We start from the raw sequence: 25,972 nt of genomic DNA, 5'->3' as shown, positions 1-25,972 counted from the left end.
GGACTGGAACACAAATCTGAGGATCAAATGTACAAATTCAGGACCTCCAAACTAAAAAGAACAGCTAAGGCTACAACAGATTAAAAGTGCCAAGACAGTGAGTTGAGGAAAAAATTAAAAATTCCTGCCTTTAACTTAACGTTTTCCATCTATTATAAATACAATCTACTCCATCTAAAGCAATTTTACTACCCCTCTAAGAAGAAAAGCAGAGTTAATAAATATAAAAACAAAAGGCTTAGGCACTTAATATTATTAATAATTCATACAATGCACAAAAAGTCAATAGTTAAAAGACTATTGGTTTTTTTAAGGTCCAGGAGTAACCAAAGTAAGAAACACCAAAATGTTTTATATTTTGGCCTAAAAAAAACACAAGGCTAATTATACAGCATGTTCATTTAAAAAAGCATACGAAAAATAAGGATACTCAGAAATATTCTAAAGATTTATACTGCACCCAAATTTTACAAACATGATACTGGGATTATCCAAATAAGGACAGAATATTTTCTTTATCTTTAAAAATCAATGTTCTAAAGAAAAAAAAATTTTTTATTCAATCTGGTTTTTTTTACCTTTTTTCTACAAAGCCAAATACCCAAACTGCATGTTATGTTCAGAATATCAAGTATGACTCTAGACGTGACCAGTATCTTAAGTTTACCAAATAACTCAAATATTTTAGCCATGAAGTAAAAAAACACGTCTGTCAACTTCCACAATTTTCTATTTTTACAAGATACAGTGAACAGTTTACTTTGCATTTGCAACCCAGTACCAAAACTCAATCAGTTTGTGATCCAACTGGTAGCTCACTGCCCTTGCCAAAAGCAAATCTCAAACGTTAACCAGAATTCTAAAATTGTCAGGGGAAAAAAAAAAATCAGAAAGACCCTCAATACAAAAAGACATTCTTTTATTCTGGCATTGAGAAAATAATTTTGATTAACCAAAAGCTTTGAACTCCTAGTAAAGTTTAGTTAAAGCATATACTGTTAATTACCATACTCTTTTCCATTTTCACCCAGGAAAAGACCAATGTGTCAAGAAAATGAAATTTTTAGAAGGGGCAAAAGAAAACCATGCTTTGAAGTAACACAGTGAGCAAGGTAGACCAAACTGATGCTGCATGGGGAGACCTGAACAACTCTGACAACATAAATTAACTGGGGCAAGAATGAAGACAAAACAGGAAAGTGTACTACGTACAGCCCTGAGGTCAGCATTAACATGCTAAAACAGAGTATCAGCACAGTGCTGCCTTCTGAGCAGAAACAACCAATACCCTGCTCACTTTTTTATTCAACAATCAACAAACATTTCAACACCCTCAAGAGTCACGCCCTGAATTAATAAATGGCAGTGGCAATGACATTTAGATCAGTTTCACTAAAGTAAACCACCAATACAAGTAGATTCTTAGAACAATTAAAATAATAGTGTCTCATTTTATTAAAAATAATAGTAAACTATTTTAGAACAACTTACCAGCAACACTGAATAGAAACCTGGCTGTGTCTCCCACTGTTTCAACTGCTCCTCTGCTGGTTTTAACACAGCGGTATCCTGACTGGTGGCCTGTGTTAAGACCTGAAGAACAACAGTGCTGGCACTATTGAGATCCATGGAAACCTGGTAACGATACGTTAACATACTTGAATAAACATACATAAAAAACTAACAGTAACACAGAGAAAAAGCGTCAATGTTCTGAATTACTCCCATACTTCAATCATTCACCTACTCTTCACGTTTCTGCTGGATTTCTATTTTTACTATGTTATCACCGATACTCTAAAATTCCAGTAATTCAAATCGCTTTTGCTTAAATCAATTTATCATTTTTTTTAAGATTTTTTTTTTTTTTTTTAAAGATTTTATTTGAGAGAGAGAGAGAGAGAAACAGCCTAAGAGGGGAGAGGATCAGAGGGAGAAGCAGAGTTCCCTGCTGAGCCGGGAGCCTGACGCGGGACTTGATCCCAGGACTCCGGGATCGTGACCTGAGCTGAAGGCAGTCGCTTAACCAACTAAGCCACCCAGGCGCCCTTAAAATTTTTATTTATTTGTCAGAGAGAGAAAGAGAGCACAAAAGCAGGGGGAGGAACAGGCAGAGGGAGAAGCAGGCTCCCTGCTGAGCAAGGAGCTGGATGCGGACTTGATCCCAGAACCCTGGGATCATGACCTGAGCTGAAGGCAGACGTTTAACTGACTGAGCCACCCAGGCATCCCCAAATCAATTTATTTCTGATGGAAACTGCCTTCATTGTCCCATAAATAGAAGGTAATAGTAAACGGAGAACAAACAAGAAACCCACACACAAAACCCAAAGCTACTTAATTCTGATTGAGTATCACCATCTGCCTAAGACTAAGCACAATGCCTTCTGTCTTAAGGAGATTAATAAGTGTTATAAAAGAATTAACCACTATATCCCTAGTTAAGATCAAAAGAAGAAAAATGAAAAAGAAGTTCTTTGACTCATTGCTAAATGCCTCAGAACATCATCTTATATGCCACCAAAAATATGTGTCTATAAGTTAAAAGACAAACGTATAGTCAAGAAATACTGTGGGGGAAAAAATGGACTAAGTCAACAAATACAAAATATAATATAAAAATAGAAGCCCTAAGTTAGAAAGGATCTTAAGAGTTGTATCATCTAATCCTATACCAGGTCATCTGAGGCCATTCTAAAAGTTCATTTAGCAATTTACTGAATTCTCTAGCATTGTTCCTAATCACCCCCAAAACAGTATACAACTGTATACTTACCCAAGTATGTCTAATTGTTCACAATACACTTATATGAAGTATATAAGATTAAAATTAAAAGCTAAAAGTAGACAGAAAATAAACCTCAGTGCAGAAGTGACTGAGAATTAGCTTTGTGATTGTAGTTGTATCTAAAACTGAAAATTGTTCCAGACAGTAAAAGTCTGAAGGTCATTAATCCATAAACATAGCCAAAGCAAACACTTCCTAAGAGTTGTAATTAAGTTGCAATAACTAATGAAAACGGAAGGTCCCAAATGCTGACTCAACAAGAAATGACCCAAAGTATTACACCTGTCAAGGAAAACTAACCATTCTAAAGCCTATGTTAGTAAAGCAGGGCTAGGACACAATAACTAGAATCAGACAAAATACTAGCAATTAGCAATGGAGGTGGAGGGGGAGATTTTAAATTGGTAGTCTGTTCTTGTATTTTAGAACTGAGGAGGATACCTTGTAAAGTGCCTCCCTCACTAACTGGGAGCTCCCTCAACAATTTAAATCTGTGTTCACTATCACTTGAAAATAAGTGAATGGATTTACACTCAATTTAGAGGGCTTGTTGGTCATGTATGATTTCAAAGACAGGCTACCTGAGAGCAATTTACTTTATGGAGGCCCTAGAAGGTATTTTAAGGAGAGAGGCAGTATGTTTTTCTGTCTAGGAGAAATACAATGCAAGGCACAAAAGCAAGCCATGTGTGCAATTTTACATTTTCTAGCAATCGTGTTAAGAAGTGAAAAGAAATATGTGGAATTATTTTTAAGATTATATCATATTTAACTCAATATATCCAAAATATTATCATTTCAACATATAATCAATATTTTGAAAAAACTAATTTAGATATTCTGTGCTTTTTTTATACTAAGTCTTCAAAATCCTGTGTATTTTATATCCTGTGTATACTTAAAGCATATCTTATTTTGAAGATTTTATTTATTTATTTGCCAGAGAGAGAGAGAGAGAGAGCGCGCGCGCACAAGCAAGGGGGAGTGGTAGGCAGAGGGAGAAGCAGGCTTCCCACTGAGCAGGGAGCCTGATGCGGGGCTCAATCCCAGGACCCTGGGATCATGACCTGAGCCAAAGGCAGACACTTAACAACTGAGCCACCCAGGCGCCCCAAAGCATATCTTATTTTGAACTAACCACATTTCAAGTACTCCATAGCCACATGCAGCTATTGGCTACTATATTAGCATAAGTCTGGAAAAGTCTTACTCAAAGTGTGGTCCAAGGACTGCCAACACCAGCAACACATCCCAGAAATAAAAATTCTCAATTCTCTCTCCAAACCTACATTGTGAAAACAAAGGCTGCAGGTCAAAAATTTTTAAGTTCCTAGTAAGTTCTCTAGGTAATTCTAACTTCCAAAGTCTGAGCAGCACAACTTTTGAATATCTAAAACTGAGGTACATCTGAAAGTCCAACGAATGCAGTGGATGACAAAATGTACAGCAGTTTCTATTACACGTTCCTGCAGAGGAAGAGTAGACGAGCACTGATCTGCAGCTCTCATAAGGAACCATTATGACATAAAGAACACGAATTCAGTGATTCTTCCCCAATAAGGGGAAGAGGAGCCAGCTAAAATAAAAAAATTTTTTAAAAGCACCAAAATCTGAGCATATATATTATATGCCAAGCATTGTACTAAATGCTTTCTTTATTCACTTATTTATTCCTAATAATTCTGTGTAGTAGATACTATTATCCCCATCTTTTAAGTAGAAAAGTGAAGAATCAGAGACCTTACCTTGCAAAGGCCGCAATCTACAAAATAGCAGGGCTTAGACTTGAACACCAAAGCCACTGGTCTTAATCAGTATCTACTACTGTCTTCCTTGAGGGACAGAACTGATATCTAACCACAGCTTTGTAGTCCCAGGAGCCCAACAAGATCCATGATCTATGCTTGTTGAACAGGTATTTGGTGAATAAAGGAAAGCGGTGAATTTTGAATCAAAGAGTAGTTTACATTGAACCACATGGCAGCTAATTAACAGATTTATTCAGTAAAACTACTGAAAGCCTGCTGCGTACCAAGCACTGTTCTAGGGGCTGAGAGTAAAGCAGCGAACAAAGCAGTTTCCCTGGCTTCATGACACTTACATTCTAGTAGAAGTGATTTCTGTTTTAAAAAAAGGGCAAGAAAAAAAACAGAGGTAGTAATATGAAAAAATACAATCATGTTAAACATCAACTGCAAGTTTCCACTGGTTATTCAGGAAGGGTTTCTCTTAAATGACATTTACAAAAGACATGAAAGACAAGAGACCCAGGCATGCAAAGATCTGAAAGCAGAGCTCCAGACAGACAGGGAAAATAATGGAAAACAAGGCTTCAGGATTAGAAACAAACTTAAGAAGGCCAGTATAATTGACACTTAATGAGAAAAAGGGAAAATGGAACCAGATGAGGTTGAAGAAGTAGGCAGGAACGATCATGTATGACCTTCTAGGAGAAAAAAAGGGTCTTGACTTTTATACGTGTACCAAAAAAGCCAGTGGAAGAACATGTGAATATATGAACATGTGAACATAATAGACAAAAGGTTCTACCAGAATTCATCCCCACCCAACCCTACCCTTCAAGAAAAAAGAAAAAGGCCATGTCCGTGGTTGAACTGGTGACTGACAGATCTCTTCCTTTTAAAGGTCTGTTTATTTCTTCACTGCATTTAGCAAATTATCTACGGGTGACACTTGGACACATTGGGAATATTCTGTTCCCCCACAGATGTTCTTTCACCTATTGGTTTTAACATTTTAGGAGCTACTACTTGAAAAATAAGATCACTGATTATTGTCAACCTCCAGAGAAATTTTTAACTACAGCAAAAATTGTGCAGAGCACTCACATACACACATATCTTCACACTTGTCTGGACTTTCTCAGCAAGGCAATCCTTAAGTCTATATATTTGTATCGTTTATGCTTCGCTTTACACTGACCATTCACCTGTTCTAATCGAAGCTGCGAGAGTTTCCATCTCTACCTCCCTCCAGTATCTTGCTCCATCCAGGTCCTCCATAGAAGCATATACCCTATCCCTCCGCCCCCCGCTTTTGAACCTTGTTTCCAAAAAGCCCATCCAGCCTGGGACAAAGAGTGAGCTCTTTGTTCATATATTTCTGGAGAAGCAATTTTGTGCCAAGCACTATGATCGTTGTTAGGATGGTAAGAACCAGAAAGGTCCCTTTCTCTACCCAAATTCTGGGAGATAATGAAGTTGGAAGCAGAGAACTATTCTAATCATTAAAACAAACTGTAAAAAGTAAGATTTTGGAATACTGGTTGGAATCCAGAGTGTATTTCCTCCACAGAAACAATACCATGAGTGGTTCATCTAATGAGTAAAACGCTTTTAGGTCAGAGAAAGAAACCACCATTTAGACCTTCTACTGGAAAGATTACTAAGTGCTAATTAACTTATAAAGGAAACTTTAAAGGGCAATCAGTTCCTAAACTGCAGATTAAATGCATCATCAAAAATAACGATTCAGGAATGACAGACCTATAATAGATTATTTAAAATACTACATTGCTAGAGCCTATTAAATTTTTTAAAGATGCCATAACAAGACTATAAAAGCAAATCCAGAATGTGGAATAATATCACTGTTTTATAAGAGGAAGAACTTACAGCTATCAACAGAGTTGTCCAGGGTCAGGTAGCAAACTAGGACATGGCAGAGGGAGGCCTGATAACCAAATCTCTGGGACACAAGCTCTCTGTATTAGAATAGAAAAGGGCTTCACCACACCACCCGACTTCCCCAACACCTACAAACACACCGTGTTCTCACATGATAGGTTCCTGGAGAAACAGTCAAAAAGACTCCTGAATCCATTATTATCTAAAAGGATCATGCTTTCTATGGAGTAAATATTCATACAGTACTCAACTGTAGAATTCTTCTGAAAGGACAGCAATGGCAATGAAGAACTGAAGAACAGGGAGAAATGTACTGAGTCATTCAAATGTAAGAATGTAGAAATAAACTTCATTTGGATAAAAGATACAAGACTACTAACTACTGGTGGTCAGTTTAGAGGGTGGTACACCCAGCAACCCTCAATACCCTTTTTTGGAATGAGCATGCTGAAATTTAATAGGGTTGCTACTGTTATTTTCACTTGGTAATGAAGCAGATACATAGCTTGTCTCCAAGAAAACCTCAAGATCTGAGAGTAACAGAGAATGACAAAGGGAGAAGAAGAAGGGGAGGGAGGGCAGTGGTGGACGGTAAGGAAGAGACAGACACTGACTAACTCATGGGAAGAGCTAAAGGTATTTCTCAAAGAACTTGAAAGGATCTTCACGGAAACCGTCACCAGATAAGCCTGAAGGCCAGGGAAGCAAGTCTCTCCCAGTAGAAGCGCAGGTGTGTCCCCGCTGTACAGATGTCTGTGCGTAGTGAGAAAAATCCTCTACCTTGTTAGAAGAATGAATACCTAGGTTTCCTAATTAATAATGTACACATTGAGGTTGCTCTGATTTTCATTAATGTGCATAACTTCAAATGCATAGGCAAGAGGTGAAAATGCTTGTATTTTATTAGTTCTGAACTAAACTACAGAAGAGAATTATTCAAAATCTAAATGTATGTTCTTTTTTCTCTAAGAATAATGAGAAGGGCGCCTGGGTGGCTCAGATGGTTAAGCGTCTGCTTTCGGCTCAGGTCACGATCCCAGGGTCCTGGGATCGAGTCCCACATCGGGCTCCCTGCTCAGCAGGGAGCCTGCTTCTCCCTCTGCCTCTCTCTCTCTCTGTCTCTTATGAATAAATAAATAAAATCTTTAAAAAAAAAAAAAAGAATAAGGAGAAGGTGCAAATTAAAAGGACAGGCCCTTCACCTCACTATTTTACAATTCAGTCAGTTCAATTTATTACTGGAGTTATTGTAGTCTTTAATACTATTAAGGTCTAAGCAACCCAGAAGTAAGTGACCAAGAGCCTAAAAATACTCATACTCCATAACTGGACTTCTTAGGCTCATTTCTGGAAGTTACTTTCCAAATTCTGGAAAAATCCAAAGTCCAAAGATATACAGACGTGCCTATAGCTGGAAACTTACTAATTTTCATAAAAACAAACAAGTAGACAAGGGAAAACTCAGCACCCCTGCCTGTCACCAACAGACAGACTTCTCAGGCCTTCAATGACTTTAATTTCAGCCATGATGATTTTCTACTACATTATATTTGTCCTTTGTTTTAAAACATGCCACACAAACAATAACTCCACACCACTATTAAATATTAGAGTGGTGAGTGAAATGACTTAGGGAAAAAAAGGTGTATGGTAAAAATGGAACAAAAAAAATTTCAAAATCAAAAAAGGTTCCCCCAGTGAAATAACTTATTCAGGCATGATCAATAAGGGATGCTAAAACCATTAAGTGAAAGAACAACTTTTAGGAACAGAATATTCCCAATGTGTTCAAATAGATTACTTGCTAAATGCAGTGAAGAAACAAACAGACCTTTAAAATGCTGATATCTGGGGCGCCTGGGTGGCTCAGATGGTTAAGCGTCTGCCTTCGGCTCAGGTCATGATCCCAGGGTCCTGGGATCGAGTCCCACGTGGGGCTCCCTGCTCCGCGGGAAGTCTGCTTCTCCCTCTGCCTCTCTCTCTCTCTCTCTGTCTGTCTCTCATGAATAAATAAATAAAATCTTTAAAAAAAAATAAAATAAAATGCTGATATCTGTCAGTCACCAGCTCAACCAACAGTACAAACTTAGTATCAACAACAGCTGTACAACTCGACCTTAAGTGCCTCCCCGTGTGATATAATAAGAAATATACAACCTCACCTCTAAAATACGGAATCCACCTTCATCTAACCAAGATTCTAGGGGACGCCTGGGTGGCTCAGTCAGTTAAGTGTCTGTCTTCAACTCAGATCATGATCCCAAGCTCCTGGGATCAAGCCCTGCGTCAGACTCTCTGGGGCAGGCTCTCTGCTCAGCAGGGAGCCTGCTTCTCCCTCTCCCTTGGCCTGCCATTCCCCCTGCTTATGCTCTCTCTGTCAAATAAATAAATAAAATCTTTAAAAAAAAAAATCTAATCAAGACTCCAGACTTGACTTCCAGTTTAAAAGAACCAGAGGAGAAATAAATGGTAAAATGGTGACACCACCCAACTTCAAGGTTTACAATAAAGCTACAGTAATCAAGACAGTGTGGTACTGGCAAAAACAGACAAATAGATCAATGCAACAGATTAGACAACCCTGAAGGGGTCTTAACCAAGACCCCTTTGCTTCTTAACAAAGAAGTAAAGGCAATACAATCGAGCAAAGAGTCTCTTCAACCAGCGGCGCTGGAACAACTGAACATCCACATTCAAAAAAATTAATCCAGACCGACCTTACACACATCACAAAAATTAACTCAAAGTGGATCACAGACTTAATTATAAAACACAAAACTATCAAATGCCCAGAAGATAACATAAGAGAAAGCCTAGATAGGTTTTCCAGGGTACGGTGATGCCTTTCTAGATTCAACACCAAAGACATAATCCATGAAAGAAATAACTGGTAAGCTGGACTTCATTAAAATTAAGAACTTTTGCTCTGCAAAAGTCAGTATCAAAAGAATATGAAGAAAAGCCAGAAACTGGGAGAAAATACTTTGAAAAGACACAATTGATAAAGGACTATTATCCAAAATATACAAAGAGTTCTTGAAATTAAAAAAAAAATCCAATTTACAAATGGGCCAAAGACCTTACCAGACACCTCACCAAAGAAGATACACAGATGGCAAATAAGCATATGAAAAGATGCTCATCAAATGTCACCTGGGAAATGCAAACTGAAACAATGAGATATATATCATATGCCATCAAGAAATGAAAATTAAAACAATGAGATACACATCATACATCATCTGGGAAATGCAAATTAAAACAACAACGAGATAGCACTACACACCTATTAGAATACCAAAACCCAGAACACGGACAATACCAAATGCCAGCGAGGATGTGGAGCAACAGAACTCTCAGACATTGTTGGAAGGATTCAAAATATCCTTGGAAGACAATATGATGGTTTCTTAAAAAGTAAATATACTCTTACTATACAATGCAGCAATTGTACTTTTTGGTATTTACCCAAATGAGTTGAAAACTATGTCCACAAAAACCTGCACACGTTTATACAGCTTTATTCGTAACTGCCAAAACTTAGATGCAACCAAGATATCCTTCAGTAGGTGAACAAATAAACTACGGTACATCCGGACAAGAGAATATTATTCAGTGCTAAAAAGAAATTATCAAGCCATGAAAAGACATGGAGGAAACTAAAATATATTATTATTAAGTGCAGGAAGCCAATCTAAGAAGGCTACATACTGTGTGACTTCAACTAACACTCTGGAAAAGCCAAAACTGGATACAATGAAAAGATCAGGTGGGTGGGAGGAGAGAAAATTAGGCAGATCACAGATTTCTAAGGCAGTGAAAATAATCTATAATGATGGATATATGTCATTATACGTTTGTCCAAACCCACTGAACGCACAACACTGAAAGTGAACCCTTAAGGAAATGAAGCACTGATTGTGATGTGTCAAAGTAGGTTCAATCTTAGTGAAAAAATGTACCATTACAGTAAGTGATGGTGGTAATGGAGGAGACTGTGCATGTGTGGGGGCAGGGAGTATATTGGAAATCTCTGTACCTTCTTCTCAATTTAGTGTAAACCTAAAACTGTTCTAAAAAAAAAAAGTTTATAAAAAAAAGGGCAAAGAATTTAAATATACAGTTCTACAAAGATAAACAGTCAATAAACATGAAAAGATGCCTAACATCATTAGCCATTAGAGAAAAGGAAATCAAAACCACTAATATGGCTATAGTCAAAAAGATATAATAAAAGATATTGGTGAAGATGTGGAAAAACTGGAATTCTCATGCACTGCTGGTGGTGTAGCTACTTTGGAAAAGTCTGTCAGTGTCTCAAAATGTTAATCAAACGTCTCAAAAATTCTACCTCTTGGTATATACCCAAGAGAAGTGAAGATTTATGTCTGCATTTGTTGTACATTTGTACAAAAATGTTAATAGCAACATTATAATAGCAAAAAATGAAAACAACTCAAATGTAGTATTTCCATCCAAAGGAACAGTATTTGGCAATCAAAAGGAATGAAATCCTGCAACATACCACAACACAAATGAACCCTGAAAACATCACGCTAGGTGAAAGAAGCCAGTCACAAAGACTACATGGTAACTCTTTTAATGAAATGTCCACAACAGGCAAATTTATAAAAATACAAAGTATATAAGTGGTTGTCTAGTGCTGGAGGATTGGGTAAAAATGTGGAGTGACTGCTGATTGGGATGTGGTTTCCACAGGGTTGATGAAAATATTCTAAAATTGACTGTAGTGACATTCGCACAACTCTGCGAATACACTAAAAACAACTGGACGCTTCCAGTGGGTGAACTGTATGGTCTGTGCATTATATCTTAATAAAGCTGGTTTTTTTTTTTTAAGTGCCTTGACTATGTAAATGCTAAAGTCAGCAAGAAACAAGGAAGGAACTAAAGAAATGAAAAACAAGTGGCTGGAGTATCAACAACCATAAACTGATGTTAATTCAGAACAAGGAAGACCACTGGTTCAAGAAACTAAAGCAAGATGAAAGCACGTAAGACTTGTGACACAAACCAAGGAGATTCCAAAGATACTAGCCCCATTTAAATCCATACTGCACCATTCGGATTCACTTGCGTTTCGTGACAGAGGCCATTTCAGTTTGAACCAGAAAATTCTTCTCTGTGCACACATTATAGGTGGTTTAACATCCCTACATACAGCATGTTAATAACACTACCTACGGATTTTGACTAAAGATGCTTCCACAGATCCAAATGCCCTCAAGTTAAAGAATCACCAGGGCCACTGAAGCATTCCCCATGAGACTTCATGCAGACTATCAAAGACTGATCTACCTCGGAATAAAAGATATTCAACAATACATATGTAACAAGGAAGAGAAGAGATATTTCCTTGCTTTCTCTTCTCTGCTGCTAAAATATCCTATCTAATCAAGAGTTTCAAAGGACCTACAAATTCCTGCATGCAGCTCCAGATCTCCGGGTCATGAATGTGAGCCCCACAATGGGTATGGAGATTACTTAAGGGGAAAAAAAAAGAGGGGCGCCTGGGTGGCTCAGTTGGTGAAGCAACTGCCTTCGGCTCAGGTCATGATCCTGGAGTCCCGGGATCGAGTCCCGCATCGGGCTCCCTGCTCAGCGGGGAGTCTGCTTCTCCCTCTGACCCTCCTCCCTCTCATGCTCTCTGTCTCTCATTCTCTCTGTCTCAAATAAATAAATAAAACCTTAAAAAAAAAAAAGAAAGAAAGAAAAGGTCAAACAGAAAGAGTTCACAGAAACAACAATCTTTCTGGAAGAACAGGAATTACAACACAGTAAAGAGAGAAGGATCTACCAAACATACTACAAAAGTAAACAGTATGCTTCCTAAATGGCTGATTAAAAAAAAATGAAGGGAAAGGAAAAAGGAAAGCAATGAATGAAGGAATCACTGAATGAATGAACAGTCCAATCAGTATCTTCAGCTACTGAAATGGGGCACACTGGAGCCCCTGGGTGGCACAGTTGGTTGAGCATCCAACTCTTGATTTCAGCTCAGGTGATGATCTCAGGGTCACGAGATTGAGCCCTGTGTCAGTCTCTGCCCTGGGTGTGGAGCCTGAAGATTCTCTCTCTACTCTCCCTCGGCCCCTCTTCCCACTCTCTCTCTCTCAAAAAAAAGTAAGAAAGGGGGCACATCAAGGCACCAAAATTTAGCAGTACCTTTTACTGGGAATATCTAACACCCTTTGTTCTAATCCTGTGCCCTCTAATCAACTTCCTGATATTTACTCAGTTTATCATTACACTTTTCTTCATTCATTCATTCAAGTATTTATTGAACACCTACAAATGCCAAGTATCATTCTAGGCACTTCAAACGTATCGATGAACTAAAAAGACAAAAAAATCTCTGCCCTTAGAGAAAGTATAATCTAGTGGCGGAGACAGGGAAATAAATGGGTAAACTATATAGTACTTAAGAAGGCAGTAAACAGGACCAAAAGACAGCTGTAAGAGAAGTCCAGTCCAATAAACCCAAATGTGTTTTAGTAAAATGGCATTGATAAACTACAATAAATCTCTTGCCTGTTCAGTGTACACAAGTGTCCCTCATGACTGAGTACTTCCTGACAGGAAAAGTTAAAAAGCTTATCCTCGGGGCGCCTGGGTGGCTCAGGTTAAAGGTCTGCCTTCGGCTCAGGTCATGATCCCAGGGATCTGAGATGGAGGCCCACGTCAGGCTCCCTGCTCGGCGGAGAGCCTGCTTCTCCCTTTCCCTGCCGCCTCGCCTACTCGTGCGCGCCATTTATCAATATCAGTTCTCTAAGCAGTAAATATAGTTGACCCTCAAACACTGCCTATAACTTTTGACTCCCCAAAAGTTTAACTAATAGCCTGTTGAGGAGAAACCCTAACAATAACATCAACTGTTGAATAAAAAAATATTTTTTAAGTCATGAGTATTATATCCTGTATTCTTACAATGCAGTAAGCTAGAGAAAAGAAAATACTAAGATAATCATAAGGATGAAAACATACATTTACAGTACAATACTGTATCAAAATAATACACCAATAAGTGGACCCAGAGATTTCAAACCCATATTAGTAAGGGGTCAACTGCATATCTGATTTAAGCATTTTGTTTTACTGACTAAGAAACTGTGTCCCAAAGAGATTAAGGAGATAAATTGTGACTTCTCTAAAGTCCCAACCTCATTAGCAACATTTCTAGAACTAGTTTATAGGTCTATGCCAACCCAACACTCTACTGACTACCACATTTTTCATTTTGATTACAGTGTTGTCCATTAATACCTCAAGTGATATTAACTGATGTGTTTTTTTTTTTTTTTTAGTTTTAGACTTGAGAACCAAAATACAACATCGAGACTATGGCTCAATTTCCTGCTAAATTATATTACATAAAAACTGAAAACCAAAATTAATGGAGTCAATGAAAATACCACTGGCGGCATTAATGAGGTAAAACTTAGAAGATGTTTTAAATGACTAAACAAAGAATTATTATACAGAATATACAATAAACCCTTATAACCAACAAACAAGAAATACAAAAGAAATTGGACAAAGGGTATAAATAAATAATTCACGAACAGAAGAAGCCAAAAGGGTAGAAGGGACGCCTGGGTGGCTCAGATGGTTAAGCGTCTGCCTTCAGCTCAGGTCATGATCCCAGGGTCCTGGGATCGAGCCCCACATCAGGCTCCTGGCTCAGCGGGGAGCCTGCTTCTCCTTCTCCCTCTGCCTCTCCCCCTGCTCATGCTCTTTCTCTCTCTCTGTGTCTCAAATGAATAAATAAAATCTTAAAAAAAAGACGTGCTACCTTACTGGTTATCACGAATCTAAAAAACAAAGCTATTATTTTACAATCATCGGATTAGCAAAAATTAAGAAGTCCAAAAATATTCAACACTAGCAAGAACATATGGAAATAAAGACCCTTATGCATTGCTGCTAAGAGTATACATTGGTACCACCACTTTGGAGAGCAATCCTGCCATCTCTAATAAACTTAAATGTGTGTGTGTGTGTGTGTGTATCCTATGACCCAACATGGTGTATCCTATGACCCAGCGGTTCCACACTTGGTGTTATAACCAAGGAAACTCCTACACTGATTTACAGGGAGACAAGGGTAAAGGGGCTCATCTTGGGAGTTGTCTATAATAAGAAATAAGAGACAAGATGTGTCCATCTATAGTGGAATAGATACATCAACTCTATCTTGTAGAATTGGTTTCTTCTGACTGTAAAACTCTTGCCTCTAGATATCTGCACGTCTTGCTCTTTAACTTCAATTCAGTCTTTGCTCAAGTTATCAATTCATCAAGTAGGTTGTCCCTGACCACCAAATTTAAACTACCTGACCCTTCAACCCAGAATCCCTCTGGTCTGGATACCTTTCTTAATTTTTCTGCATAACACTTTTAACTACTTGACATTCTAATATCTATGTGTTTATTGTCCTGACTCCCCCAGTTAGAACTTAAGATCCAGAGACCAGGAACTTCAATTTGCTCAAAGGTATTGCTAGAATCTAAAAAAGTACCTGGCACATATGAAAGCAACGACTAAATATTTGTTAAATAAATGAATTCAATCACTAAATCACAATCTCTGCTTATACTTGTGTCGAGTCACAAAAATGAACCCATCTCTGACTTTTCAAGCCCACTCAATCTCACCTCCAGAGTATGTAACAATCCACCTTGTTTCAACTCTCTGGTAATTCAACTTGCATTCACAGTACTCAACAAAGAAGGCGCTTCTACTGGCCAGCCACTACTCTGAGAGATTAAAAAAAATAAAATAATACGAGTCTTTGAAGTTCAGTTCGAAGATGGCAGCACTGGCTGGGTCCTGGGTTTCCAGGCTGCTAGGTCGGTCCAGGGCTCAGCTGGGGTGGTCCTTGTCAAGTGGCGTCCAGGGCAAGGAGGGCTCTGCACACATGTGGAAGACCCTCACCTACTTTGTCGTGCTTCCAGACATGAGAGTAAGCATCTTCCCAAAGTTGCATCACAAGAGCACGAGAGATTCGAGTTCATTGCCTAACTCCAAATCCACATCAGGTTCAAGGTCTTTCCCTGGAAAGATGGTAATCATACTCTATTCCATAACTCTAATGTGAATCCACTTCTGACTGACTGGCTATGAAGATGAAAAAAGAGAACCCAGACCACTATCCAGTGGGGACCACAGCACTGGTCTGGACCATGACTCTGCACAGGGACCAGAAAAGTAAATGGAACCTTCAGGTCACCTTCCTTACTTGTATCAAGTGATGACCAGTATACTGATCTTCCATCCCTTTGGTTACAGCAGGAGATGGCTTAATACAGAACGTAGATCAGATCACAAATAAACAAAACAAAATAATCTTGGCATTCAACTCTCAAGAGGAAAAAAGATGACAAAGCTGTTTCAGAAGAACTTAAGTGGAAGACGTAACTCAGCCTAAGCAGGCTGGGGAAAGCCTGATGCGGCAGGAAAGGGGGACAAAACAGCGTTTATGCTGGGTCATGAAAGTGGAGAAGGAGTTATCCAAACGAGTATGTTATGGGTGTCTGTCAAACAGATGATGGGTACATTCTAGGCAGAAGACACACAACATATTAATGTCTCAACTTTAAAAAACATTCTAACACTTCTGAAGAATTGCAAATAGTTCAGCATGACAGAGTAACGTGAGGCAGAAAACAGCAAAAGAAAGCAAAAAGCAGGGGCGCCTGGGCGCCTCAGTTGGTTAAGTGTCTGCCTTTGGCTCAGGTCATGATCCCAGGGTCCTGGAATTGAGTCCCGAGTTGGGCTCTCTGCTCAATGGGGAGCCTGCTTCTTCTCTCTCCCTCTGCCTGCTGTGCCCCCTGCTTGTGCTCACTCTGTCAAATAAATAAGTAAATAAAATCTTAAAAAAAAAAAAAAAGCAAAAAGCAAGCTAGGTCCAAATCACTAAGGTCTATATTTCCTAAATTTGGTAGTCTGGATTTTAATCCTAAAGCCTGAATGGAAAGACTGCAGAAAAACACTACAATCTGCCTGTAAAAACAGGAAGGGTAAAGAGGGATTGATATCCATTCTTAGGAGAAAGGAAATTATTTAGAATGTTTACACAAAAGTCCAGATAATGATAGTCTGAACCAAGATGGTTGCTGCAGGGAAAAATGGATGAAAGACGAAGAACAAGATTTGGTAAATGATTAGAATTCTGGGGCGGGGGGGGGGGGGGGGGAGAGCAGCACTTAAGGGTAATGAGAGGGAAAAGTTAAGATTTAGGATATCTCCAACTGAATGACCGACAAGGATCACAGGAGGAAGAGAAGGAACTTCAGAAAGAGTGAGATACGTAATTTTTGAGCTAAACTTAAGGTATCTTAAGACAACCACAGTGTGTCAGAGTTGAAGAGTAATCTGTGCTAAAGAGACAAAGATTTGCTAGTCATCAAAATAAAGACAGTGGTTGCAGTCACCAGAGATAAGACCATTCAAGAGCAGGCAGAGACAAGAGAGCAGAAGACCATGCCTCAGTGTGAAAGGAGCATCTGAAGGGGTTAAAGAGAGAAAAATACACCAAGGAAAGATTGGCCAAGACACAAGAGGAAAATAAGGAAACCACAGGGTCACAGAAGCATAAGAGAATTTCAAAGAGTAAAACTACTCAAAATGTCAAATGGTGAAAAAGATACTACTAGACTTCAGAACAAAGAGATCAATGGTAACCACCACCCAACAGTGACTGCAGTGGATTGCCAGACTTCAATATACGGGGTGGAGTAATAAGGTGGCAGAGAAAATGAATACACGTAACTCTTCCAGACATTCAAAGGAAATAATTATAGATGAAACTGAAGAGGAATCTACAGTGAAGAGAGTGTATTTAAGATAAGTGTGTTTAAACCTTAATAAGTTAGTGCCACTTAAGAGTAAAAAAAGAGTTAACTAAGTGTTATGGACTGAAATGTATTCCCCCCAAATTCACATGCTGGAGCCCAAAACCCCAGAACCCTCAGTATTGGAGGTGAGATTTTTGAAGAAGTGATTAAGTTAAATGAGGTCATCAGAGTGGGGCCTAATCCAATATGAGTGGTACTCTAATAAGAAAAAGAGACACCAGAGATTCTAGTGCACAAAGGGGGTGGTCATCTATAAGTCAAGGAGAAAAGCCTCAGAGAAAATCACTCCTGCTGGAACACTTGAAACTAATATAACATTGTACGTCAACTATACTTCAACAACAACAAATATAAATACAAACGCACACATATAGAACATACATACAACACAAAGATCAAAATCCGTCTAATCATCTTTCTCAAAACACAAATATTTTTATATCTACAAGAACATACTTAGCTCTGGAAAAGGCTCCACCTTCCAGAATTGTGAGAAAATAATTTTGCATTGCTTAAGCCACCCAGTCTGTGGTATTCTCTTACAGGAGCCCTAGAAAACTAATATAACACATTGTCCCTGAGGAGAAAAAACTCAGAGCACAACCAGAGATGAAGAGACAGAAGTAGACCTGTTTACAGGTGAAAGAGGACAAAAAGTGTTCCCACCAATGTGTGAAGAAGTGATCTCATTCATGAAGGAGTAAGGAGGGAAGGTGGTGAGTTCATATTGGAAAGAGCAGTTACTAGCAACACACAGAATTATTGGGCTGCTTCTCCATTACTCAATAAATGTTGGTTGTGGAATGAATACCTAGCTCTCATTCATGAATACTTTAGTTCCATTTTAATAAAGAAGTAACTAGCAAAAGAAAAGCACTGGAGTAAGTCAGAACCTGGGTTATGAATTATGTGACCTCATGCAAGTCACTTACCACTGCTGGGTCTCAGTTTCTTCAACCAGATATATCAGACTTGATAATCAGCAAAAGACTGCCTCAGATCAAAATAAATGTTATGATTTTTATGCAGGTTTATGCATGACCTCAGTCTTCCAACTTTTCCCAACCAAGTAGTGTGTCTCAAACTTTAATATAAATTCTTATCTTCTGGAGAGCTTGTTAATATGCAGGTTCTGATTCATTAGGTTTGGGGTTAAGCCCGAGCTTGCGCAGTTTGAACAAACACTCAGGTGACGCCATGCACCACATTTTGAGTAGCAAGAGTGCCGAACACTGATCCAGCACAAGCTCTACAAAGCTTTTAATTGTGGGTTTATCTGTAATCAGCCTGATATTTTTTTTTTAAAGATTTTGTTTATTTATTTGAGAGAGAGAATGAGATAGAGAGAGCGAGCATGAGAAGGGGGAGGGTCAGAGGGAGAAGCAGACTCCCCGCCGAGCAGGGAGCCCGATGCGGGACTCGATCCAGGGACTCCAGGATCATGACCTGAGCCGAAGGCAGTGGCTTAACCAACTGAGCCACCCAGGCGCCCCAATCAGCCTGATATTTAGAAAACTGAACAACAACACTCCAGACTCACACCTGCACTAAGTATGTCTTGCCATTCCCTAAAACACTCTGAAGTTAACTTGATGACAGTCCTCATATGATGCAGATAGGAAAAGACAGAAATGAGTAATACTGGAATCAATAACACCATATTAGGAGAAGCAAGATTAAATACCAATGCACAGAAATAGATGAAGGGGATTAAGAGGTGCAAACTTCCAGTTATAAAATAAGTAAGTCACAGGGATGAAAAATACAACACAGGAAATATGGTCACTAATACTGTAACAACACTGCATGGTGATAGACAGTAATGACACTTATCATGGTGAGCACATCATAAAGTACAGAACTGTCAAATCACCATGCTGTACACCTGAAACTAATATAACACTGTACATCAGCTATACTTCGACAACAGATATAAATACAAACGCACACATATATGAACATACATACAACACAAAGGTCAAAATCCATCTAATCATATTACCTTTCTCAAAACACAAATATTTTTATATCTACAAGAACATACTTAGCTCTGGAAAAGTCTTCAGTATATTTTAACTGCCACATGCCTACAAGGGTTCTTTTGCATTATGGTTTGATCCTGAATGCAAACACATTCTCAATGTCACAAAATTTAAAGACTTTTATACGAATTACCAAATAATCTTCATGTATTTGTTTAGAACCTCCGATCCTATTGCCACGATTGAATTCATTTGTGATGAGAATTTTCTTCGGCTCTAGGAAGTGTAACTAGGACAGAGACAGCCCAGCTGACCTAGGGCTGTAATATACGGCCACAAACCATTGCTATAATTAAACTGTTTCTACTATTCCCTATACTAGGTTACAGGAGGAGAAAATTCCACAATCCTATCACAACCAACAGGGATTTTCATTCTAATTTCAAAGTAATCTTCAGTGATGAAAGATAAAAGAAAAGGCGTCATGCAACGGAAGCCTTATAGTCACTCTCCCCTTAAACCTGAAGGCTCTAAACTGAAGAGAGAAGTTTAAAATAACGTTAAAATGGAGTGAACTCCCTATCCAAGAAAAAACATTATGGCTGTAAACTGCTCTTACCCTCTTCTGAGGAATAACCAATTCTCAAAGGCACTACACTTCACTACAACCGAGCTCGCTTATATTGGGGTGGGGAGGAGGTATGTCAATTGCAATCTTGGCACCAGCAGACAATTTACCACTTCTACCTAATTTAGTCAAGTCACTTCCAAATAATACTTTCCTCATTCCCCACTATGTAACAAAAGAATGAGGAATGACAAATGCAATGGGCCTCAAAATAGTTTTGCTGAATCACAAATACCCCCAATATAAAGCTGCAGAAGTCGCTGGGCTTGAGCACTGGCGGCCATACCTCAGCAAGCTGCTCCCCTCTGAAAATGTGTAACTTCCTTCACCTGTACATTAAAGGCAAGGGTCTAACGTTTAATTAAAGCTTTCACGGTATCGCTATTAGCATCAACGTAATGTATGCAATAACAATATACACTGGTTTGATACTAAAGATGACCACATTCTCTCAAAATTTGCACCACCTATCCCCCAAGGGCGAATGCACCACCCTATGCAGCCACAATGGGCACCCTATGCTCTTCTCATCTGGCACCCAGTCCCTGTCTCCCTGCACCCCGATTCCTCCTCGACCAAGCCTACCCCCCAGCCCCCGGGCTGACTCGGCCAGCCCCCAGCTCCTAGTGGTTCCTAGGGTTACGCAGAGAGCCAAGCCTGCAGGTCGCCCTCGCCGCGCTACTGCAATTCCTCGTCTGCGGGTTGACCCACGTTCTTCCCTCGCCTCTCAGGTCTCCGCCGCCCAACCCACACCTCCCTTCCACTCGCGCGCTCTGTGGCTCTCAGGCCTCACCGTTTGGTTCGGTCCGGAATAGCCCAGCTCTCCCGCTTCCACTCCCCAACACGAAGCGAAGTCGGTTGGTCCCGCGCCCCACGCTTCCAATCTACACGCCGCCGCCTACTGATGCCGAAAGCGGCTTCTAGGAACGCGCCATGTTCAGCGTCGCGGCTCCAAACGACGCGGACGCCGGAATACTGCGTCACAGACCCCCGGAACGCGTGGAAGAGGCAAAGTGAGAAGGCGATAGGAGGACGGCAGAAGAGGGGGGTGGGGCTTCCCCTTCGAAACTGAAGGCGCCGGGGGGCTAAATCAGCTGTCTGCACTTGCGCAGTAGAGAGCGCAAAGCCTGGAGTCAGCCCGATCTGTAACCATGGGAGCGTTAACTCCGCGTAGCCCCACTACCAGAAGGATCGGTTGAGTCCTGGGTTGACTGAATCAGAACCCTTTTCTCTTCGCAATTCCGGATATCTGTTCTAAACTGTATTGTTTTACGGGTCCGTCTCAGCTGAGGAGAGTTATTAAAATAATCTTATTCTCTCATCGGTCAACCCTCCCGCGAAAATTTGTTTTTGAATTTTTTTAAGTCCTACATTTGCTGGGCGCTCTACTCCAGAACTGTAGGAAGAATGGAAAGATTAAAAAGGAAAAGTCCACTTCTGCCCCCCTCTGCTACTAGCTAGCTTAATAACCTAAGTTTTCTTCAGAAAGAGAAGTTGTAAAGATATGGGTGAGGGTTCAAGAATAATAATTAACATTTATTGAACATTTAGAATGTGCCAGATACAATTCTAAGATCTTTACATGAATCACGTATTTATACAAATCCTCAAAACAATCTATGAGGTGCTTTTTATTGTGCCCATTTTATAGATGAAGAAACTGAAGCATAGAGAATTCAACTAATCTGCCTAACGTCACCCAGCTAGTAAGGGGCATTGTTAGGATTTGAACCAGGCAACCATAAAACCTACATTACAAGGGTATTTATCACACAAGGGCTGTTTTAAAAGTAAAAATATAAAAAGTTATCTAAACCACCAAGAAAGGAATGCCTAATCATAATACATGCATATATAATAAATTACAAATTGGCCACTAGAAATTATGTTGGCATGTGTTTATTGACATGTTAACACATTCACAATGCCCATTGTGGCTGCGGTTTCGAGCCAGGGTGGTGCATTTGCCCTTGGGGGATAGGTGGTGCAAATTTTGAGAGAATGTGGTCATCTTTAGTATAAAACCAGTGTATATTGTTATTGCATACATTACGTTGATGCTAATAGCGATACTGTGAAAGCTTTAATTAAACATTCAAATTCTTACCTGGAAGAATCCAGACTCAAATTTAGATATATGCTTTGTAGTTGGTAGGATAAAAGAGATCCGCATCCTAATCCCCCAAACTTGTGAATATATTATTTTTCATGGCAAAAGGGACTTTGCAGATATGGCTACATTAAGTATCTTGAGATGGGAAGATTATTCTGGATTATCTTGTGGGCCCAATGTAGTCACAACGGTGTTTTGTAAGAGGGAGGCAGGCGTGTCAGAGAGAGATGTGACCATTGAAGTAGAGGTCAGAGCGATATAAAGCCATGAGTAAAGGAATGCAGGCAGCCTAGAGAAACTGGAAAAGTCAGATTCTCTCCTAAATTCTGCAAGAAACTGAGTCCTGCAGAGGATTTTAGACTCCTCACCTTCGGAATTTTAAGATAATAAATTCATATATATATATTTTTAAGATTTTACTTATTCATTTGACAGAGAGAGACACAGCGAGAGAGGGAACACAAGCAGGGGGAGTGGCAGAGGGAGAAGCAGGCTTCCCCAGGAGCAGGGAGCCCTATGTGGGGCTCAATCCCAGGACCCTGGGATCATGACCTGAGTCGAAGGCAGATGCTTAACGACTGAGCCACGCAGGCATCCCAAATTCATGTTGTTTTTAAACTACTTTGTGGGAATTTTTTCCAGCAGCAAGAGAAAACTAACATGTGTTCCAAAGTCATAGGCTTTCCAATTTGCTACATTTCACTTAATACTGCAACTTGTGTAAAGCTGGGTCTTGGCCAACTCTATAATAGAGCTCTCATTAGATGCTGATCCATTAACTCATCAGATGCTTACCAGGTTAGGAAAGTAAGTCTTTGAGAAACTAATTGATCTGCCCTTGGTAATATAATCTGTAGCAGATTCAGTTTATTATTTTTTTAAAACTTGAAACAATACAAATGTCTTTCAATAAAGATCATAAATTATGGTAAGTTTATATAATAGAACACTATCCACTTATTAAAAATGGTGATGTAGACTTATATTCATTAACATTAAAAGATGTCCTTCATATTTAGTTAGGTAAAAGCAAGAGAAGAGTCTAATATATCCAAAAAGTCTTGGAAACTATCAATACATTAATGGAAGTTAATTCTGAGTGATGGGTTTCATTTTCTAAAACCTTTTTTATCATCTAAACTTTTTTGCAATGTTTAAGTATTACTTTAATAAATAAGGAAAAATAAAACAACTTCTAGTTTGGAATTGGGATATAAGAATATCCTCTACCTATGGTTTTTTTTACAGTGAAATTAGCATCTTTTCATTTTGTACTGGTAAGAATAAAAGTTGATTATTGTTTTAGAAAATAATTTGATAATATATACCCAGACTTAAATGTCCATACAGTTTGCCTAAATAATTCCATTCTTGGAAATGTATATTAGGGAAATAATCCAAAGATAGAAAATATTTTTCATGTATGCACTAAAATGTGTATGGCTCTGTTTTTTACAACAATGGTATGAGAATGATTTAATAAACTCTTATGCATTCACAAGACAAAATCTGCTGCAGCAACTTTCAATATTAATAAACAAGACTGTATAACAACTTGGGAAAGTGCTTTTCATGTCACTGTATTTTATGAAAAAATAACAGTAAGTTGCAAGACTTCAATTATGTAAAAATATGTGTTGTTAAAACAATAGAAGAAAACAACTATATGTCAAAATATTCATAAAGGTTATCTCAGCATAGAGTGATTACAGGTAAATTTTTTATCTTCTTCCTAGTTTCTGTATTTTCCAAAATTTCTGCAAGTTAGATTTTTGGCTTTGTTATTTTGTTTACAGTGTATGTTGTTTATAATGAAACACATCAGATTGTTATTAAAAAATAAAATTGATTTAGGGCTCCCGGGTGGCCCAGTCAGTTAAGCATCTGCCTCCAGCTCAAGTTATGAGCCTGGGGTCCTGGGATGGAGCCCCAAGTTGGGCCCTCTCATCGGCAGGGAGTCTGCTTCTCCCTCTCCCTCTGTGCACTCTCTTTCTCTCACTTGTTCTGAAATAAATAAACATCTTTTTAAAAAAGTAAAATTGATTTAAATTCTATTTAGGATGACTCAGCTAGTATACTTTGCTTCCCAGCCACCCCACCAGTGATGAGAGCAATGGACTGTAATGCCCACATTCAGCAGAACTAGAGACCAACAGAGTTCACAGATGGCAGCAGGTGGGACTGCCTATTGCGTAAGCTGGCACAGGCTTACTCTTCTCACCTCTGCTGCTTACTACCTGAAGGACCCTGAGCCTTTAATCTCAGTGAGACTCAGTTTCTTCCTGTGTAAAACAGGGTAATCGTGCTTGCCCTAACAAACTTGCCAGGGGCTCACTGAAAATCAAATTGCATGAAAAGTACTTCAATGCCCATAAAACATAATATAAAAAATATAATATTTATAAATGTAGAATTAAAATATAAAATAGGCTCTATTATAATTCACAATTAGTATTCTCAGTACGATAATTTATTTCTGGTTGTATTTGTAAAGCTTCAAAAGCTTCATTTTGTAACATGATATTTTACGGCGATATGAAAACATTTATCTGACAGACATTTTTGGGAGAATCAATTATTAGATATTAGATATTCATTGACAATGCTTAGACTCAGGCTGGTATTAAACAGAGAACTTAATTGTGTTTCTTAATTAATTTTAATACCTTAAGACAGCATTTATAATGATCTGAAAAAAAATTAGAACATGTTTATAATCTTGCCCAAAGTATTAAAGGTATGTAACTTCTTTCACCCAAGTGTCATTATATTTTTATGTTAAGATTTAGACATCATAGTAGAAATTAAGACACTAGGTATTCTTTGAAATTGTCCGGTTTTGTAACGTAGAATTTCATTTTACCATTTAGATTTGGATATTGGCACAATCATAATGCTCCAGTGTTTTAATCAAATTAAACAGTTGATTTAATTATATTTCAATTTGATTTTGTTTTATCTTGTTCAAGTGAATTATATTCCTTTTTCAAAAGAACACAGTATTTCTGTTAGTGAATCTATGTTAAAAGTGTGAAATTCAAACATTCTTGATGTTTTTATGACATTTCAATACATTAAAAGTCTTTAAGGAACTATATTTTATACAAGAAAATGCTTACAACATTTTATTGTTATTCTTTATATTTCCTGCCACATTTACAATGTTTATCACTTCAGGCAGGCTGTCACTTTAAGTGAGCCTCTTCTAACAAAGCAAATGTTACTATAATTCCTTTTCAAGTTCTATTACATTAAAAAACAAAAAATATAAGAATGGCAATGAATCCACTGTGCAATCCAAATTGAAAAATGATTATTTTTAATTAACAAAGGAGATAAACATGAACCAGAGAAGTATAAAATTATTTAATTCAAAGCCATTCGTGGCCGCAAAGTTAACTCAAATACATTCCAGCATAAATTCCCAATGCTCATGTCTTTAATGCAGCTCATAACCTAGTGTCACATAATTTTCTAGGACTTATGGATCCATGGTGCACCCAATATTATCTCACTTCTGAATGTCGCCTTGATACTAACAGAAAAAAAAAAATTGGTGAATATGGGCAGAATAATAAGGGATCCCAATTACAAGAACAAGTTTCCCATACTAATGACGGTAACCCTCCCCATCTTCTTTTCTGTAGAAATTCCTCAATCTACTTTATTTTAGTGCAGAAAGTAATGAATCCTTACCTGTGGTGTACACCAGAATTTCCTAGAGGGTTTGTTAAGAATGCATCTGCCAGGGCCCAATCCTACTCTGATCCAAAATGTTCAGGGGAGGGCTTGTAAATGTGAGTTTTCATTATGTGCTATATTAGTTTGCTTGGGCTGCCATATCAAATACCACAGACTATGATATTAGTGGCTTAAAGAACAGAAATTTATTTTCTCACAGTTTCTAACCTCTAGTTCTCACAGTTCTAGAGGCTAG

At 38.5% G+C, this 25,972-nt stretch overlaps 1 protein-coding gene and 1 pseudogene across 5 annotated transcripts in view; one reads left to right on the top strand and one right to left on the bottom strand.

Moving 5' to 3' along the window:
* IPO11 (importin 11) overlaps nucleotides 1-20,891 on the bottom strand; it is a 210,834-nt gene extending 189,943 nt beyond the window's left edge. For all 5 annotated transcript variants that reach the window (XR_004680925.1, XR_004680924.1, XR_004680926.1 and 2 more), the window contains exons 1-2: nucleotides 20,716-20,891; nucleotides 1,492-1,635 (exon numbers count right to left, since the gene is read on the bottom strand). Coding sequence is in view for 2 of the 5 variants with exons in the window: in XM_035014503.1 (XP_034870394.1) it covers nucleotides 1,492-1,629 (138 nt within the window). In the remaining 3 variants the exon portion in view is untranslated. The remainder of the gene's footprint in view (nucleotides 1-1,491; nucleotides 1,636-20,715) is intronic.
* LOC118017128 lies at nucleotides 15,266-15,667 on the top strand (annotated as a pseudogene).
* Nucleotides 20,892-25,972: the final 5,081 nt, after the last annotated feature.

This window comes from Mirounga leonina, unplaced genomic scaffold (assembly GCF_011800145.1).
Source record: "Mirounga leonina isolate KUSES-001 unplaced genomic scaffold, KU_Mleo_1.0 Mir_168, whole genome shotgun sequence".
In the NCBI taxonomy this organism is placed as follows: domain Eukaryota; kingdom Metazoa; phylum Chordata; class Mammalia; order Carnivora; family Phocidae; genus Mirounga; species Mirounga leonina.
The sequence above is the reverse complement of the archived record's forward strand: the minus strand, read 5'-3'. Positions and strand labels throughout refer to the sequence as shown.